Raw genomic sequence first — 20,997 nt, 5'->3', positions numbered from 1 at the left:
TGAGACATAAATGGATACATTTTTGGTTTTTTTTCCCATTTAGAAACAGGACATAGAGACAGGAGTAAAGGTTAAACTCTTACCTTCTTGCACCAATATCACATTTAGCAGCTGTGACAGGTGAGAGACTGTACTTCACTAAATGCCATTATCCTGTCTCAGGCTAGAGCAGCCAGAAAGATTCATCCAGGATAATAATAGGTAAGAGAGAACTGCTGCAATCAACATCTATGGACCAAGAGAGATGAAAGAGAAGAACAGGGGAGGGAAATGAAAAAAAAAAAAAGACGGAAACAAAGTGGGAAATAGAAGGAAGAGAAAGGAAAAATCTCAACAAACAAGCAGTGAGAGGTGAGACAAGATTAGAAAAGTGAGAGGCAGGGTGGAGAAAGGAGAGACGGATAAAATCCTCACTAATGGAAGCAGCACTTTTTAGTAGACATTAATTTAACAGTTACTTTAATGGTTGATACTAGCTGTATGTCAACTTGATTGATGCGTTGTCACTTTGATAGTTAAGGTTATTGGTAGAGCTGCAGAATTGATGTATTATTACTTTAATTTTTCATTTGGGGGCTTTATTAGGGCATGTGGGAATTTAAATTGAGTAACTGAAGAGCCTGAATTGACTCACTAGAATCTGATTCTCAGCATAGACACAAGGGTGCCTAGCACAAAAAGGAAAAGGCCTATGTGAAGGCACTTCAGAGGTGTCAAATATGGAGACTGGTCTACACTTTTAATAAAAATACCTTTCTATACTGACGGAGCCATCCATGACATAACCTTTAGGGAACTGTTATGGAATGGCCATTAAGTTATTACATATGTCTAGTTACTGCCATGCTATCCCCTCCTTTTTTCCTGCCAATGCACAGCCCACCTTAAGCTGAAAGCTCTGCAGGGAAAGGAAAATAACTATAAAATAACCAGCATACAGTGGAATAAATCAAAACAAATGTATTTAAGGAAATGTGATCCTTCCTATTGTAAATCTGCATTTAGGTTTCCAAAATGCAATCCATGTAACTTTTTCCCAAGTTTCCAATCTTATTTGTATGACGATATTGAAAAACAGTCCTACAGTCAAAACATTTCTCGACAGCTGCCAAAGAGTCGAATTGCGTACCTGTCCTTGGAGAATCCAACTCTAGTTGAAAAACTCAGCTGAGGCTGTAATGCACCAAAACCATGGTAGCTTTAACCTAACTTCTAAAGACTTCTTTGAACAAGAAAAGCATCTTAACATTGCTCTCGCAACATGGAAGCAACTGCTTCCTGAAAGACTTTCTTATCTCATGCCAACACAACATGTGTGCAACCCTTCCTGTTCTGCATTAGAAATATCTGTCTTCTATGCATCAGATATCAGAGTTTTTCCCTCATGCAGACTTTTTCCCTGTACAGTTTTACGTCTGCTGAAGATCCCTATCAGTCATGTTTAAAAAAAACTCCTAAATTAAAATAACTGGTGTTAGAGATTTTAAAAAGAGGAATCATTTAGCTAATTCATCTTTAAAAGGTTTCCCGCCTAACTTGATTCAGATGTCATTTGCCTGCAAGGCAGCTCTAATAGGAAACATCAACTATTATTTTGTAAACTGGGTGCTAGTAGGGAAGAACCTAATGGGAACCCCAGACGACGTTACCCTGCAAAAAAAAAAAAAAAAAAAAAAACCAAAAACCAACAAAAAAGTGCATTTATGAGAAAAAACTGTCCCACATGGGCTTTGACTCAGTACAAACAGAGTTAACAGGGCACATTTTGGAAAATATAAGACATCTTTAGTTAGCTTTTCAATGTCTGCAGGTTGATGATTTCCAGCTGTTTCAGACTCTGTGCTTCTCTCTTTTTCCTGCGGGACGTAAACTGGGAGTCTGGAATACTCCTGCTTTATTTGACATCCAAAGATTCTCACACGTGCTATTTGAACGACTGGGCAGTATATCCTCTAAGTGCATTTAGTCATGCAAAATTAAATACCACTTTCCCTCTGGAAAGCACATATCAGATTTTTGACCTAGTAGAGAACTAAAAAAGCTGACAGTGGATGAGAAGAAAACAGGCATCACTGCAAAATTTCCAGATTCTTTAGAGGCCAGTATGACTCTTATTACCTCCCTGCCTCTAGACAGACTGAAAAAGACTGAAACACCGGTGTCAGTACTCACACACTTCTTAGGGATTTAATTCTCAGATCACTTTGAATTTCTCAGTCTGCACAAAACCTATATGAATATTTGGCCAAACTTAAGAGTCCTCTAGTTTTTAGTAAGGATGTAGGGTTTTTTTATCATGATCTCGTAATAAGGTCTATGACGCTGCTATGAACTAAGTTTCTGTTTAGAATTATTAATGAATTGCATTAAAATAACAAGGATTGCTGAATTTGTCTAGGCCTTGTTGAGCCATTCTGTTCCATCTCTTTCTTAGGAATTTCCTTGCGATAGGAAGAAACAATGCTCTACTCGTCTTCTGCATCAGCAGAGTCTGTATTACAGTAGTCGTTGGCATAAGGTTTAAAAACTAAAACTATTCCTATCAGTTTGAAATCTCTGTGCAGCTCCTGTAGAGTAGAGCGATGGAAGCTCACTGAGGAGCAACAGTCTTGAGTAGAGGAATCACCTCCTGGATCTTCATATTGGGTCCATATACATTTTTAAACACGGGCCTTCATTCTGCACCTCAGTAAATACTCCTTTTTCTACCAGTATACACACACACTAGAGACCACCCTTGATCCAAAGAATAAACGCTCTCTTTTCTCTCCAGTGATCACCTGATTCACCTGGATCTCTGCTTGTTTGAAAATCTCTAAACCGGTTTGTGAGGTTTTTTCCTCTAAATGAAAGCCCATGTGTTATTTTACAACTGTAATCCACATTTAAAAAAAAAAAATACAGATTCATAGGCCAAGATGTTTTTCTCTAATGCTGAATAACCATTTTGGTATTACAACTCATTTAAACGCTGCTGAAAAATTAGATCACTTGAGAATGTCTACTTCTCCAGAAATCAAAGGCATTGCCTCATAGCATTAAGTACTTACTGAGTAGCTTCTGCATACCAGAAATCTTCTATGTCACCAACAGTGCGCCATCAACAACATTGGCAGAATAGCAGTTAGGCTTGTCTTTTCATCCAAAGCCCCTTTAGCAGTTTTGTCAATTTGTTTTTCATTGCTTTATATTTACTTGAACGGTACTTACCATCTTCAAAAATTGCTCCTATCTGAAATGATAATTCAGAGCTATGTTCTGCTTCACATGGATAAACTGCTCTTGCTTTTCGGTGGGCAATGCTGAAAAATGAAATTATGAATTATGGTCATTTTTTTACAATTATGAAGACACCCTCCTTTCTCAAATATTCTCTCTGCATCCTCATTTGGAGATGACTACAATTCAAAACATGCATTATTACCAGTTTATAATTCATACACACAAATGCCAAAGCTGAAGCTTGACAGTTTACTGTTGGCATTTCTGAATACTGTACGCTCAGCTTTATGCACATGTATTTTTATGATAGTTAAACTTGACTTTCAATCACAGTCAAAATTTTGGTGAGTGCTAATCAGCAATGAAATCAATAGTAAGCAAAGCATACTATACTTAATTTATAGACTAATCATCATTATAACTTTTGAAACATTTCCTCATGAATCTTGCAATTCAGCTTTTCACTGTCACTGTAAAGAAGTCACTTTTTGCATTTGTTTACAATACTAGACTATTGAAGATGCCATTGTGTCCTAAGCACAGTAAGATCTCTAACATTTCAGTCTTTTAGAGGTGTTCTTGGGATGCTTAGTAATAAATAATTCGTATGAATTTGTCCAAAGTACTAATTTTTTTTTCAAGTATCATAAGCAGACATCTTGGTATACAGAAGTATTTTTGGCATGCCTTACTTAAACACGCCTTTGTGAACTGCCAAGTTTGCTGCTGCCTAATGACGCTTTGTTTAGACATGGGACCCACACCATTAAACCACCTTTTTTTGAGCCCAAGAAACCATAACTACACATCAAAAATTGGGAAGGTTCTCCCTGCCCCAAAGAACTTGCAGTTCAGGTGCAGAGAAATGAAATTTTGTTACCAAATGTTGGACTGAATTTATAAACATACCCAACTAATTAGAAAAGCAAACATTCTAAAACTTGAAGGAGAAAGCTAAGATGGTTAAGAACTTCAAAGGAAAAAGTGAAAACACTTCAAAAGATGGACAAAAATGTGTAATGAAGCAGAAATACTATGGAAGGAAAGCAGGCCAAACAAATGAAACCTTGTCTTTCAGAGGCAAGAAGGCTAGATGAGAAACTTGACATTGTCGGCTACAAAAAAGAAAGAACCTGTATTTGAAAAGGCACTGTAAGAGAATTACTGTAGTAGAGAGACATTATGAATTGACTACTCGAATCAAGGTCTGCTTGTATTAACCAACAAGCCACTGAATCAAGCTGGGTACCTTCTACAAGGAAAGGAAAAGGCAAAACAGACAAGTTACGATTTTCTGTGAAAATCACTCAGGTTGCGTTTCTCGATTTGAGACAATTCACATACTGCAGAAAATACAACTTAGCTGTTTCAAAAAAGACACAGAAAAAAAGGAGGCTAATAAGCAATTAGCAAAAGTTGAAGTGTACACCATACCTTTCCACTGCTCCGTCACTCCCAGTGGTAGGGTTCGGGAAGAAGAAAGCGGATGGTGCGGTATTTGTGGCAGCTGGGTTAGCAGATGGAGTATTCATCCATGAGACCATTGATGGGCGACTTTGACCAGGACTAAGCAAAAATATATTCAAGTCAGAATCAACAAGATGAATAACATTTATTTTCATACCAATGTGTTTGAATCTTTATAATTAGACAGATAACCAGTTAGATCCTCAAATTCAAAACCAATAACAGTGTCAAGCTGATTTTGTAGACCTGGCCATTTTATGATTCTACATTTACTCCTTGAAAGTATTTCTCCTACATGCCCTACATCCTAAGCTAAGACAAATTACCTGAGATATATGACAGAACCAATAAAAAGGCAAAATTTTACTTTCCTTATCTAATAAAGACAGATACAATGAAACTGCATATAGCAGGCTATTATTTGAGCTGCCACTTTGCCTTTACAAGTTTTGATGAGTCTATTTAAAAATCTTCTCAGTGCTGTACGAAGGCATGCACAACTGGGAAGATTTCAGAAGAGGCTGCAGCTCTTACAACACTGGGATCACGATGCTGTCTCCGGACTGAGATTGCAGTCACATAACCACGTAGATTCTGTCTCTCTGCCCTCACGACACACTGTTCAAATACATATTAAAATCAATGGCTGAACACAGAGTTGCCACAAGGGAAGAAAAAATAGCAGCCAAAGTTAAAATTTTTCTTAGTCACTGAAAAACATACAAAGTCTTCCGCGACATAAAGAATGTTCCTCATTTTACACCTTAAAGAACTTAAAGAACTAAAGTGTTTCAGCACTGCAAGACTTTCCTTTGCTGCAATGACAAAACACTAATTACTACAAATATTTAATGTCACCATCTCTTCAAAACAAAGAGCTGCACTTCAGGCAATTTCTAAGCAGAAATAGAATTGAAAGTCACATAGGAATCCTCACTCAGAAGTACAGATCTCACAATACATACAGTTTGTCTCATTCCAAGGTTTAACCTCTTAGATAGCATAAATCTGCTAAGAACCACAAAAATCTAGGAATACAATCTTGAATGTTTTTAGTGTGTTGTAAATGCACACCTAATGGAGGCGGATTGTCCAAAAGCAAAAAAAAAAAAAATGGACAATCAGTCCAGTTGTAATTGTAAATTAACAAAAGAAAGCAAGAATCTAACTTACAAGAGCTGATTTTAATCTTCTTGTGCATTGGGATATTTAATTTCTAAAAGAAAGTGTCGTTATTGTTGGCTTACATAACATGGTTTACAACCAAATTCAACTTTTACAAACTGATTTCCTAGCCAATATATCTTGTAGTCATTCTAGCAATTACATAGTTAAGCAAACATTTTTTTTAATTATGAATTTTAAAATTTAATACACTATAAAATGGTGAATGGTATATTCCTTATGGCACATTCCTTATTTAACAATACAATAGTTTTTCCTTTGGATCTGTGTCAGACACAATTGGGATGAAAACTGGAATTTACAGTGCATGAAAATATCATTCTGCATTTAATTCCACTAATAAAAATGGAACTTAAATGTGCTGGAATCATAACCAGAAGGGTTTCTCAAAATATGCTCTGCTTTCAAAACTATCAGATTTGCCAAATAAAGGAAGGAATCAGATGTAGCAAACTGAATTAAAAGCTGAATTGTGCTGACTAGAAATGTACTTCTTGCTTAGATGTCCTCTTCCGAAAGTTAGTCTGCTTCATTGCTTCTGAATTTTCCACTACACAATTATTTACATCTTCCAACAATTACATACCTTTGAAGGCCAGAACCTACATAGTTTTGAGTTTTACTTTTACTTGAACTTATCTTCTTCTTCCCTTTTTTTCTAACCATAGAATTTTTTTTCTTCAGGTAAAACAAAATCCTTCAGCTAAAACTGGCTTCATTCAGAGAAGAAAAACAAGAAGTGAAGACAGAGGTTTGTATTATTTTCTCTAAATACTGAGTACTTTTTTAAAACAAAGATCCTCAATGGTAACGTTGAAAAAGGCTACTAGAAGGTAGATTATTTCTCCCTTATTCTGTTCATAACTTATATGCAGAATTAATTTAACTCAGTAACACAGAAGGCAAGACGAAGACAAAAGCTTTTCGGAAGTGAATTTAAATAAAGTATCCTACTTGCATAGACTAAACTGTAAGTTAAAACAATTCTGATGTTTTCAGAAAAAAAATTCTCCTGCTTTTATTCAAGTCAAATAAATTCCAACATTAAGTTTCAGAAATGAGCCTGACACCAGCAAAACTACAGAAAACAGAAATTCTAAGTATATTTCCAGAAGAGTATTAAAATGTCTCTAACACAAAATAGTCACGATTCAAGAATATACTATCAAGAGGACTTTTCTTATGTGTACCTCAAATGGCTATTGTTTAGTTTTCAACAAGTGAATACTAAAATCTTCCACTTATTAAATATTTAACTGAAACATGCTATGCAAGTTTTGTGATCAGCTCTAGAACAATATACACCACTTGCTTATAAGGGTTTAAAAATAATACTCAGAACAGAGAAGTACAAAAGATACCTTCTGACCCAGGAAAGTAAAGCAGTAATTCATAAGAAGATTTGGAATAAATATCAGATGATTTCTTGCTGAGATTCAGAGGGGAAAGAAAAAGAAAAACCAACAGTGGAAAGGTGTGCAAATAAAGAAACCGAGGATGAAATAAAATGTTCGGGTCCATGTCACGGCATGTTTATTTCTAAAGAAGAGAAATCTAACAAGAAGGGTTATCTATCAGCTAGTAAGACTATACTGTCCTTTAGCAGGCATCATTATATAAAAGCATGTAAAAACTGCCAGGTTTTCTATGACTTCTTAGGTGCTCCAAAAGTTCCAGTGGAAAAATGCTTCCTAAGTGCAAGTACATGGACCACTGGGCTGTTACATTCCCATAATACATTTCAGCTGTAGCAAAAGCACCCTAGCATGACACCTGAATTTGCCTGTCACTTTCAGCTCCTGGTTACTCAGCAAGAGATCATGGTCTAGGATTCAGGTGGAGAAAAAAACCCCACATTTCTTCAACAGCAACGTTAAGAAAAAGAAATAAAACATAAATTAATAGCTTTAAATATTAAGCACATTCTAGAATTTAAGAGTTTTTCAATTTACTGAACTTGTGTATGTCAGGAACCACGTGAATTAACTATTAAAACAGAAAGATTTACTCAACAGAAATAATCAGTTCCAAGTTGTGGTGTGCAAGCAACAAACTTCTGGGGTTTGGGTTTGTTCTTTTCTTGAAAAGATTCTTGTGATAGCAATTACCTTGCTATTAAAGCTTTGCATGCCTTGTTTATCTAAAGCATGATATATTAGAAAGTATTGCATATCTTATCATATAGCACATCTCAACTTTAAGAAGATATGTTGAAGAAATTCTTTCTCCTAAGCGCTAAAATGGAGGCAAAGCATTTCCTGGGGGGAGGAGAAAAAAATAATAAAAGAAGCCTGACACAACCATCTCTCTCTGAGCAAAAATGCTATTGTCTGGCACAGTGTATGTTGGGAGAAGGGAGGGGGAAAGGCCTTACTGAAAATAAGCTAAAGATTTTATACTGATATTCAGAAACAAACTCGTGAAAACAAGATTTTATTGGATGTTTATCTGGCTGGTTCCTAAGGTAACACAGCTAAAGAGCAGCCTCTTATCTTGAGAGCAAGGAAGAGACTCTGTGAAAAGAATCTACACTGCAACTCTTGAGAAAAAAAGAGTTGTTTCATAGATGAGTTTGGCAGCCCCATGGCTGTCGTATCACAGTGTCTGGCTGACAAATTCAATGAAAGCGTCCTTAAAAGGTTTCATTATAAGATGACATAGTATATCAAATGGTATCAGCTATTTCTGATTCGATATGCAATCCAATACTCCCCACCACCAGACAATGATCTTCCTGCATGTTAAAACTCCTGTGCTGTGCTAAGGCAGGGGAGGAAAAGAATACATGGGCAAAATTCTAGAAATTCTCATAGTTGCAGCAAAGCTGGAGACAAAACAGGACAGAATTTCATCCTCCATGTTCCCCCTGAAAACAAACTTGGCCCCCAAAATGTAAAGTATGTCAAATGCATGCAACCTTCCAAAACTCTCATTTAGATACATCAGCCAGCATTGAAACAGAGGTTTTGTTAAATTGGGATTGTGAAGTCCCAGTGAAGCAGCTAATGCTTTAGTGAAATGATCTTTCATGACAGTCTGGTAAATCTGAAGCTAACGTTGACAGCAGCTGCCCTAAGTTAAAGCATCCTTAAACAGCAATTTAGAGGAAGCAAAAATGAAGTACACACATCTATAAGCTTGCAGCCTACTGCTGTTCCTTTTAGAAAAAAATGAAAATAAAAAAAAAAAGGGGACTGTGTTCCCTGGAGTCATGCAAAGGAAAGAAATAAGAATCGAAGAGGAGAAAAAAAAAAACAAACCTAAAACCACAAACTTGAGCTCATCACAGCAAATTGCATCCACACCTCTCCCTGCTCTGAGCACACACCCCGCTTGCTTTCCCTATGCTCACACAGCAGTGCTTCTGTCAAGCCCAACCACCCAGCCCACTGAAAGACAAGGAGATGGCAAAGTCTGTCTTGATTGAACCACATGACTAAGTTATATTATGCTTGTTTCAAAGGAGCTGCAAAATGAGGGCTATTGCTCTGCTTGCATAACAAAAAGGTACAGAAAGAAGTGCCTGCTCTGCTAAACCAACTATCAAACTGCTGAGTCACTGAAGAGGTGACAGCTGAAACAAAAACAAACTGCAAAATAAGCAGCATGACCAAAGAACCACATACCTGAACTGAGCCTTCTGCAGCTGTTAAAGCATCTTTTAATAAAACAAGATGATGACAGTAGATATAAAAAGTTTTCCAGACACTGAAACTAAAGTCACTCATCATTTATGTAAAATTGCAAATTCATACCACGCTGCCAGAAAGTACAAAAAGAAACTATTCCAATTTTAAGGAGAGAAGCAGTCTACTGATGTAGATATAACAAGGTTGACAGGAATTCATTCAGCAGTCAAACAAAATTAATAACTATCTCCAAGGCTTCTGTTACATGCAGAACACCACTATTTCTGCCCTCCCTTGCCATCTGATGGCTCTTTTAACATTCATTTGCTCACTGGGAATTTGAACAGCCTGAGATTTCATAATAAACAAATAGCTTCTTCCATGCCTGGTCACAAAGACCCTCAAAGCACTGAGGATGCTGCGCAGCATGGCTCTCATCACCAGTGTGAAAGCATCTGTAGATATTAAAACCCCAAAACTATGCCCATAGCGTAGCACATGTACCTCATTGAGACATAAATAGAATAGTTTAGAGTCAGGAGAACCAATAAAGAAGAACTGCAAAAGAATTGAAAGAAAGACTGGATTATTTCCTCTGCCACTGGTCCCCACTTGCATATCCCTGAAAAGCCATTTACATTGGTGTATCTATTTCTCTTCAGGGTTTTGAGTACCTTCAATACTTGGACTGTCAGGACTGTATCTTACATGTTCCTACAGCAGCATCCGAGCTGGGATTCAGTTTGAAAACTATGAATATTACTACTGTGAATCCAGAAATATAACAGCTTTAACAAGCTATGCACTCCCACTCAGTGATGAGGCATGAAGGCCAGGATGCTCTCCATCCTCTCCAGTTGAAAAATCTCAAAGGCTTAGAGAGGGAAAGAGTAGGGGACAAGGTAAACTTAGTCAGTATCATCATCCTGAAGAATGCCACTCCCCGTCATGCACCATAAATCCATCCAGAACAACCACCAGAAGTCACCATGTTCCAGCTTCCTAGGAAACTCAGAGAGAAGCTGCAGTCTTAGATCTGAAAAATTAACTCTTCAGCTGAGGAATATCAGTTTTCTTGATGTGAATAAAGAAGAGATCATGCAGATAATGTAGAGTACTTCCAATCGAAAAGGAAGAGACTAACCTAATTCTGAAAACCTAGCACTGCTAAAGGTAAGATTGTAAGGTCTGTAGATAAGCCCTGGCATAGGGCACTGCACTGTAAGAACAACCAGATCTCATGACAACAATGGGCCAATTACAGCAGCAAATCTTTTCTTATCACAAAAAGATCCTCAGAAAGATTAATTACAACACATATCAAATCCAGGGAACACCCAGCATTTGACTTTTGTGGTTCATTCTGAGGTCAAGTGAAAAAAGACATAAGGCAGTCCACAGTGCTGTAGGACATGACTTGTTACCCACCTTTCAAAGAACCAGCCATCGTGATAAGGGAAACCTACACTAAATCCATCAGAAGTGATCTACCATTATAGCCAGCACTGCAGGAAAGGCTAAATAAGACAGTACTCATATAAAAAAATGTTTCTGGCTCACTGAGAAGTCAGTGAAGAGCTTGATGAACACCACCATTCTGATTACTGAAGGTGAAGATGAGCAAAACCAGTCCTTACTCTGAAATTCTGGAATTACTGCAGGTAGCCTTAGATTGTAAATTAAGACAATTCAATATTCTCAAGACCAGTAATAGGCATGATCTCCTTTCCCTCTAAAATAATTAGTATCTGCCTTATGATCCCCTCTGCTAGGATTAGAGGAAGTACACTTTACAGCTGGAGGGAAGGACCTTGTGTCAAAGCAGAAGAAAGGTTAGTGACGTGAGCATACAGACATGTATGAGACCAGACACAAGAGTAAGAGAGTCCAATACCTAACCTAGTCATAACACAGTAACACTCACTCAAGAGTGTCATCAGAGGTGCCGAAATTGGAAAGGAGGACATGGAAGTCAGGTATGCTCAAGCCTTACACAGATTCACTTTGGGAACTGAGTGTGCCCAGGCCGTAAAACCAAACCAGAAAAATATTTTCTCTGAATAAAATCTGTTGCATTACCTGGAACTTCAGATGGATTCAAATGCAAGGTCCTATAGTTTAAGATATGATATGCTTCTATATCTCAACTACCTTTTTTTGCCATAGATTAATTATAAACAGAAAAAAGCACAAAACTGTGTTCAAAAGTAATAATTTCTAATATATAATAAAACAGAATTAGGGGGAAAAAAGGTATTTTATTAGTACCTACACAATATAAAGAAGGCTGAAGGTTGAAAATAATTTTTATATAGGTAACCAAAGCCATGTAAATTCTACAAACTACAACAGCCACAAAAAGTTCTCTTCAGTCTTTTTAGCTGAACTACCATCATTTCATGTCTGATATTGCATCTTTTCTACTATCGCCTACTTCATTACAAGAGGACATGAATACAAAGTTTGTCATCTTTATCAAACTTTTGCACTGTACCTTCACTTGTCTAAAGATATGTATATTACGTATATACCTAGTTTAGCTATCACCATATCTATATATTGTTGGTATGTGTAGAGGCATAATAAGGTGAAAGTCAAACTATATCATTGGCTTTCAACTGCATGTAAAAAGGAAGACTGACTATTGTTCCATAGTTTAACTGCACTTTTAGAGCCATTCATAACCCTTTCTAATATATATATCCAAAACCAAGATGATCACTATTATCAAAACGGCTTGGAGACTAGTTTAGAAAAGTTAGTCAGCTTCTTACTATCTGAAATCCTGAACTCCTCTTTGGAAACTACGTTATTTTGAATTATTACCAATTTGATTTTTTTACATCATATGAATAAAAGTCTGAGTGATTAAGGTGCTTGTTTTTCAGAACAAATGAGGAAGGTAGAAAATAATGTCAGGGTTGCATCACCCAGTAAAAAGCTATCAAGCCTCTTGCAAAAAAGATGTGGCAGATTTATTTACTTTCTGGGCAAGTGCAACAGGAAAAAACTAGAAGCTGCATAAGATAGAAAAATTAAGCCAGAGGATGAATTTCACTACATTTCACACTAATATTCTGTGTGGACTCCTCTACATCCTGATGTGATGCTGCAAGGTGTTTCACAGAAAAATTGACATAACTCTCTGTGTGGCTCAACTATAACATGGACAAAAGGAACTAATTAAGCTGGTTTACAGTCATCACCAAAAAAGTTAGAAATAAATACCACCACCCCACAAACCAGATCCACATACACTAACTGGGGATGTAAGAAAGAGGATCAAGCACCAGCAGCAATATCTTAAGCAAAAATTGCCAAACAATTTACAACACCATTGCAAAGTTCCCACTGCATTAAGCGCATCCTAACACAAAAGTTCAGGCTTCCTCCACTTTTCAAGCAGACATAGCACTAAGTATTCACACAGGAGTCTTACATGCTATAAACTCTCACTACAGCTTATCAAGCACACACTTTCCTTTATAGGCAAATCCTAAGTAATTCCCAACCTTTTATTCTTAGCCCTGTCTTCTCCTACTGGTTTTTTTTTCCTTCCTGCTCTATAAAATTTGGGAATAAATTCAAATTTCCTTCTTACTGCTACAGGCTTTTCACCACAACATGTTAATATTTTTGTCCTCCTCTTCCCCTTGCTCTTGGTTTGATGGTTTAATTTTGTATGTCAACTCCTTTTATTTCTTGCATTTCCAGCATAATGTTTTTCTTTACTCAACCTTCCCTGTTCTAGTCTATCTCTCTCCCTCATCTCTTGTCAGCAGATTCCTGGTGCCTCTGGTGACTACTTTATACAAATACTTTTCCTTACCAACACTACCAACTGACTGCCTGTTGCCACACAATCTGCAGGGAGCAGCAACCTGTAGCAGCTTCCAGAATAGAAGAAATAGCAATGTATTACTAGGAAAGAAACAGAGAACAAGAAAATAAATTCATTCACCATGAGAGATTAGTAATAACCCTCAGATCAACGAGGGTTTGAAACAACTCTGAAGGAAGGAGTAGATTGTTCAGTACAAACTCCCCATGTAATTTGCAATTGTAGGGTACACAAGAGTACGAGGGACACTTATGTCTATGGATCACAGAATCATAGAATGGTAGGGGTTGGAAGGGACCTTCAGAGATCATCTAGTCCAACTCCCCTGCAGAAGCAGGTTCACCTAGATCAGGTCGCATAGGAACACGTCCAGGCGGGTCTTGAAGACCTCCAAGGAAGGAGACTCCACAACCCCTCTGGGCAGCCTGTGCCACTGCTCCCTCATCCTCACAGTGAAATAGTTTCATCTTATATTTAAGTGGAACTCTTTGTGTCCCACTTCATCCTATTACCCTTTGTCCTGTGCCAACCTCCTGACACTCATCCTTTAGATATTTTTAATAGTTAATAAGATCTCCCCTCAATCTCCTCCAGACTAAACAGCCCCAGTTCCCATAGTCTTTCAAGATGTTCTAGTCCCCTGATCATCTTGGTGGCCCTGTGCTGGACTCTCTCCATAAGTTCTCTGTCCCTCTTGAGCTGAGGAGCCCAGAACTGGACACAGGACTCCAGATGAGGTTTGATCAGGGCAGAGTAGGGAAGGAGGAGAACCTCCCTTGACCTGCTGGCCACACTCTTCTTGATGCATCCCAGGATGCCATTGGCCATCTTGGCCATGAGGGCACAGTGCTGGATCATGTTTAGCTTATTATCAATCAAGACTCCCAGGTCTCTCTCTGCAGAGCTGCTCTTCAGCAGTTTGACCACCAGGATAAAAGATAGCTGGGAGTTTGTTTGGTTAAGGTTGGGTTTTTTGTTTAAAACTAGATCAGAATAATTTTATGGGCACTTAACAAAAGTGCCCATAATCTCTGTTCTGTAAGGAGGAAATAAAATGTTACAATGCATAACCTACTTGTCAAACTCAAGGCACAATATGGTAAATGTCACTGTATTTGTACATTCTACTTTACAAACTTTTGTACTGGCAAATTCCCAAAACAGGAAATTTTGCTTATCTTCCAGCATCTGAAATAGCAGAAGATACAGGTCAAAGCTGCTAAAGAGTAACGATACAGATAGTCACATTTCATCCAGAGGATACTGCTCACCTTCACAATGACGGCTATGGTAGCAACCTGAATTAGAAAGAATATGCAAAGAACTGGGTGCATCTAACACAGAAACTCTTCATTTTTTTCCTCCAGAACGAAGTTGTAGCTTCAAGGGAAATAATGAGCATTTTGAGAATGTACTGCTGGTTCAGTCCCAGAACAGTCTGAAACATGCTTTCCTTCAAGAAACAGCAGCCACCCGGAGCTCTGTCTGAGCAAAGTGGACTTTGCCAGTGGTTCCAGTGGAACCTGAGGAAGCTAGATGGTTGTACAATGTTCATTCCATATCTTGCTGTAGTGTACAGACAGTAAAGCAGAGGAGAGAGTAAGAATGTAAATGCTTCAGTTAACATAAAATGGAGATTACCATTGCTGCTCTGCCTTAAATGGAAAAAAATGTCCATACCAGTAGAGAGTACTACAACAGAAGAATACACTATCCAGCTCACTACTGTAAATATCGGTTGAAATATGTCTGAGTAGCTAATCATCCTTGAAGAAAAGAAGTTTTCAAACAATACATGTTTATGACACGATGCTCCATGAAGTAGAAAAGGGAATTTGCCCATCCTGGGCTTTTTGGAGTTTGAATCCTGTGTAACTCTGTGATTGACAGGAGAAAAACCTATGTATGTTCTACTATAGAGTGTATGTAAAATCAAAATGTATTTATTTTTACTATTTGTCTCTAGATGGAAGAGTGAAGTTAAAAATATCTTCAGGAAAAAAAAAAAAAGGTAAAAAAACATTGAGAGGAGAAGATAACCTTAGAACAGTAAACTTGGGTCTCCACTGAGAACTACCCCTGCCATGGGCCAACTCTCACCCAACTCTCTACTCACCCCTACAGTAGTATATGACAGCACAAGGCATATGTCTGATACACATAGAGCTATCAAACAAAATCTAGCATCAGGCAGACATACACTCACAGACACGAAAACCAACAGCTTAGTGGGGTTTCAAAATGACGTATATGTGAATTATCATCTTCCAGTTACACCATATGCACAGTAGATTTTTAAATAGTGACATGTCAATTGAGCAGTTAGGGCTTTTTAAGGAATTTCAAAATGGTGATATAGCCCTTGCTCTTTTGGCTTCTTTCACCACTTTGGCCATGCAGTCCTCCTCTAGTACTAGCTAGGAGGTGAAGATATATTTGTCTTCATTTGGTGCTCCTCTCACAATGCCAAAAGCTGTAGCTCCTTTTGTTTTTAAAGGTGGGACAAGGAAAGGGTATGCCTCACAAAAAACTCCGCCAGGAAATATCATGGTGACAACAGCTATCATTCAGGAAAAAACCCAAGCTTTTCCTCTCTTGAAAATAAATACCACAAAATGTATTCTTGCTAAGTATCACGGGTTCTTGCTTAAAGCAAACTGCTGATATAAACTAATCTTGGAATATCTGACATACGTCAACCCGAAACACAGCATCCCTCCCCCAGGGAAACAATGCAAGTAACTCTCTACCACGAAGAAGTCATCATCACCTTGTTGATAACTCCATAACTCCACAGTGATTGATCTCTTACAAGTAACACTTGTGTTATAAACATCACCAGAAACTTGAGAAACCAGATCCTCTTGCATTTCCATCTCCCCTAGACTCAGTATGGTATTTACTGTAGCTCATTGAAGACCTGCAATACCATTTTAGAGAGGATATTGAGACTTTGAGAATAGGTTTCATTCCAATCTGGCACAAAATGCAAAATACTTTGAAATCCCGTACCAACAGAAAGGATTGTTCTCTACCATCTCTCTGGGATGGTCCAATTTATGAGAATAGTCTATGACCAAAGCAGAATTCAATGATACATTTTGAGGAGCTGAGAGAGCTGCCAGACACACAATGGCAATTCCTGCTTGCAGGACCCCAGAAGGCACAATGAGTGCTGAGGTCCACCAAGTACATTCTCCATTGCTGACATCTATCTCTGCTAATAATACAGTGGGGTAGTTTTGGGTTTTGTTTTGGGTTTGTTGTGTATTGTTTTGGTTTTTGGGTGTGTTGGTGGAGTTTTTTTTGTTTTTGGGGGTTTTTTTGTTAAGGCAAGGGGAAGAAAACACAATTTGGTATAAGAAAGTGAGGAAAAAAAATTTGCTGTTCAGACTACTCTGTCACTGTTCAGGCTTGTTAGTAGGTCTTAAGCAAACTTCACAGGCCGATAAGTAAAAGAAAGAAAATGCTTTTGACAAATAATCTAGATGCACATACCATGCACATTTTTCCTTCCAATCAGAACTGTTTAAGTACTATTCTCAACTGAGCAGAAAACCTCAAGCCAAATAAAGTTTCCAAAATAGCAGCACAGTATAATTTTTGACAAAAATTAAGAAATGCAAAAAATGCAATATTCCTTCAAACACTTGAAGTTCCTGAACCCTCTGCATAAAAACAGCACTCCCTTCTTTTATTCTTTGAAGTGATACTATCAGTCTTCTGCAAACCCTACGTCCCTCAATTAGCTACGCTTGTTTTCATAAGCATTCCTATTTTATACCATCTACAGTATGTTTTCCACACATTTACCTCTCTCCTTCAAATACAACTTATTGCTTATCCTAACACTAGTAGTGGACAGTACAAGAAGATAAGGAAAGAATACAGTCCTCTACTGAAGAAATGACATTTATGTAAAATAGTTATTAATCTGAAATTCTTTTAATACATATGAGAAAATACTTTTCTAGATAATAAGCATTCTAATCAGCAGTTAACTATTTGTGTGTGTGCATACAAAAATAGAAAGCCATCATATGGCTAACTGTATATTCTCATGTGTTACATACACCTACACATATATTTTACACACTTGCTCCATCAACTGACTAGGCTACTCAGAATGTCATTATGGAAAATGTTTGTAACAAGTATTTTCTCCAGACCTGCTCCTACCATCGTTTTGGCACTGAAGGCTGGAAAACTTGGTTTTGATATGTTTAAGTTTGCATGAATAGCAAACCAGAGACTTCTATTGGAGTTCAACTTCTGATTTTAAAACAAGTTATGTTCAGCTTTTTGTGTTTCAAACCTGAATATGTATTACAGAGATAGGACTAACATTGTAATGTCAAATTTTGCTCAGTTGAAGTCTTGCTCAAAAGCTGAATATCTACAGAGTTTACTGGTAGTGACAGTCTGCAGGGAAACAGGCATTTAATTTGTTAGGAAGAGACTAAAAATGCTAACATTCTTAGACCATAGCATGGGTATATACTCATTACAGTGCTTTAATCCAAACCTAAAATTTGGGCCTAAATCTTAGTATACCTGCATCTAAATGTACCTAAACAGTGTCCGGAAATAAAACAAAGGTAATACATCATACAGAGAATAGCTTACATATTCCTTGCCTAAATAAAAAACATTTAAAATTTTCTAACAGGTTACAATAAAATGAACTAGGTTTCTGTAGGAAAAAACCCATTTCTTACAAACATTCAAGTAGCTTCTAAGCTCCAATACAACATAAAAACATATACCTTTTTGTAGAAGAAAAAAAGAAACATAATTATATGTAATTTCATAAAACCATTCACCACCAAACCGAAAAGGGACATGTGTTTCATGTGTACAATCATACTAGTGTAATAATTATTACTTGATATTCAGGTTACTTACAGATTTGTTGTCCACCCTGCAAGATCGCCACTGTCCATAATAAGGTGATTTCCGTCCAGGAGCCCAGGTGGGCTACTAGAGAAGGCAGGAGTTGGAGAGTGGGAAGAAAGAGAATCCATACTCCCAGTTGGGGTGTCTTCTCTGGGAGAGCTATGACTGTCAGCTAGAAAAGAGAATACGAGTCAGGAGGATAATCAAAGAATCTGCTCATGAGGCCAAAGAAGATGCTTTGGTAACAATGTATTGAAAGATATAAGAGATGTAATCTCACTGTGTCATCTTCAGAGGGTGTTTTGGAGCTTAAGCAATCCCCCAGCATCTCCCCAAATGGTATTATTGCACAATTTCCCCCATCATTATCACCAGCTTATCGTCACAACACAAAGTATTCCCGATCCTCCCTTTCAAAACGTGTTTTATGTGGATAAACCGCTAGATTTTTGGGGGGTTAATTTTAGACAAACACATCACTTCAGATAACAAAACAGTTGAGGCCACAGACATTTGCACATCTCTCTAAAAACAGTCCCTAAAAATAATTTAAGATGCATTTGAGGAAATGATTGCTCCCAATTACCACAGTCACAACCCTATCAAACATGAAACAATGAAGTTTAGAAAAGTTAGAACAAGCAGGAGATCTCCAACAAAGACTCAATAACCAAGAATGTTAATTTTATTACTCCAGTTAAGAGAACTCACTGTATTTTGGTCTACTATTTGTTTTCACATAGGCTTCTCTTAGACTATCACTCAAGAGGCAACACATTCAGACGCAATTGCTTAAGGAGATGTTAAAGGAATGGCATTTGTATCCCACAGACAGTAAAAAAAGTTACCCATGTGTCACAGCACTCGATGCAAACCGTGCCAACAAATTTAGCCAAACAGCACATTCTTCACTGAAAATGAGGCCTTCACCCTTTGACATTTTTATTTAAAATAAATTATAAAGGAAATTATGTACAAAATTAGGATGGTTGCAAACATTAAAGTGTCCAGCACAGCTAAGCTCACAGCCTTAAAGAGGCCTGTGAGTGTTTTCAGAATATTGATATTTAATAGTAATAAGGGTCAATTGCAATCACCCTTTACAAGGCTTCCTGGGTCCTTTCCTTTCCTCTTCTGTCCATCTTACTCTCTAGCATTCATGAACGTGGCTCAAAGCTTAGCTAAATCATAGAATCATAGAATGGTAGGGGTTGGAAGGGACCTTCAGAGATCATCTAGTCCAACCTCCCTGCAGAAGTTGGTTCACCTAGATCAGGTCACATAGGAATATGTTCAGGAGGGTCTTGAAGACCTCCAAGGAAGGAAACTCCACAAACCCTCTGGGCAGCCTGTGCCACTGCTCCATCACCCTCACGGTGAAATAGTTTTTTCTTAGATTTAAGTGGAACTTTTTGTGTTCCAGCTTCATCCCATTACCCCTTGTCCTGTTGCTAGCTACTATAGAAAAATGGGATGTCCCAACCTCCTGACACCCACCACTTAGATATTTTTAAATGTTAAGAAGATCTCCCCTCAGTCTCCTCTTTTCTAGACTAAACAGCCCCAGTTCCCACAGCCTTTCCTCGTATGAAAGACGTTCCAGTCCCCTGATCATCTTGGTGACCCTGTGCTGGACTCTCTCCAGCACTTCCCTGTCCCTCTTGAGCTGAGCCCAGAACTGGACACAGGACTCCAGATGAGGTCTCACCAGGGCAGAGTAGAGTGGGAGAAGAACCTCCCTTGACCTGCTGGCCACACTCTTCTTGATGCATCCCAGGATGCCATTGGCCTTCTTGGCCATGAGGGCACATTGCTGACTCATGTTTAGCTTATTATCAGTCAGGACTCCCAGGTCTCTCTCTGCACAGCTGCTCTTCAGCAGTTTGACCCCCAGCCTGTACTGCTGCATGGGGTTGTTCCTTCCCAGATGCAGGACTCTGCACTTGTCCTTGTTGAACGTCATGAGGTTCCTCTCTGCCCAACTCTCAAGCCAGTCGAGATCCCACTGAATGGCAGCACATAACACACATAACATCACAAAATCTCTTTAGAGGTGATTAGGGTAGCAATAACCCCATAGCCCTGCTAAAAAAGTTCTCCTCCTTCAGGGCAAAAAGCTTTGGTAAAAAAATGTACAATCAAACTCCACCACAGCATCACAATAATATGACCAAATGATGTTAAAATATTGTGCTTGCTTGACAAGTTGCATCCTTGATACAGTACTATACGCGATGAAGTACTGTGCAATATTACTTTCTAATTCTACAAGTATTAGTATCTGCACAGCAAATAACTGACCTTAATTCTATTGCATCAAGCTGAGCAGTACTCTTGCAATGATTTTTTTTTTCTTAATTAATTAACAATGCAACAACAATGAAACATGGACAATGAAAAGCTGGATAAAATCCTTCTCAGAATTTTACTACTGTCTCAGCCAGCTCCATTTCCTTTACTCCAAAAGCAGAAAGCTAACAAAGCACTCGCTTGCTTCCCCAATCATCTCGTCCTCAGCTGCTCCCAGCAATTCTCGGAGAATTACTTCCCTAGAGAGTAAAATGACATACAACTAAAACCACCTAAATGATAAAGTGATCATCTCGAAATTTCTCTCTAAAGCAGCTGCTAATTTAAGGATCTAAATTAGCCAGTAGCAGCATAGTATGATAAGCTCTGAGGAAGAGAAGGTCAACCTGGGAAAGTGAGTCACGCACTCCAGCCCAATCTGGTCACCCCACATCTCCTCTCTACACC

The 20,997-nt window shown here is 38.0% G+C and overlaps 1 protein-coding gene across 1 annotated transcript in view; it reads right to left on the bottom strand.

Annotated features, from left to right (window-relative positions):
- ARHGAP10 (Rho GTPase activating protein 10) overlaps window positions 1-20,997 on the bottom strand; it is a 153,419-nt gene that overhangs the window by 7,536 nt on the left and 124,886 nt on the right. Inside the window, exons 20-22 of the mRNA XM_061993254.1 lie at window positions 18,250-18,412; window positions 4,657-4,788; window positions 3,211-3,302 (exon numbers count right to left, since the gene is read on the bottom strand). Of these exons, the coding sequence (XP_061849238.1) occupies window positions 3,211-3,302; window positions 4,657-4,788; window positions 18,250-18,412 (387 nt within the window). The remainder of the gene's footprint in view (window positions 1-3,210; window positions 3,303-4,656; window positions 4,789-18,249; window positions 18,413-20,997) is intronic.

Source organism: Colius striatus, chromosome 3 (genome assembly GCF_028858725.1).
Source record: "Colius striatus isolate bColStr4 chromosome 3, bColStr4.1.hap1, whole genome shotgun sequence".
NCBI classification, from domain to species: domain Eukaryota; kingdom Metazoa; phylum Chordata; class Aves; order Coliiformes; family Coliidae; genus Colius; species Colius striatus.
This window is presented reverse-complemented; position numbering and strand designations above follow the sequence as displayed.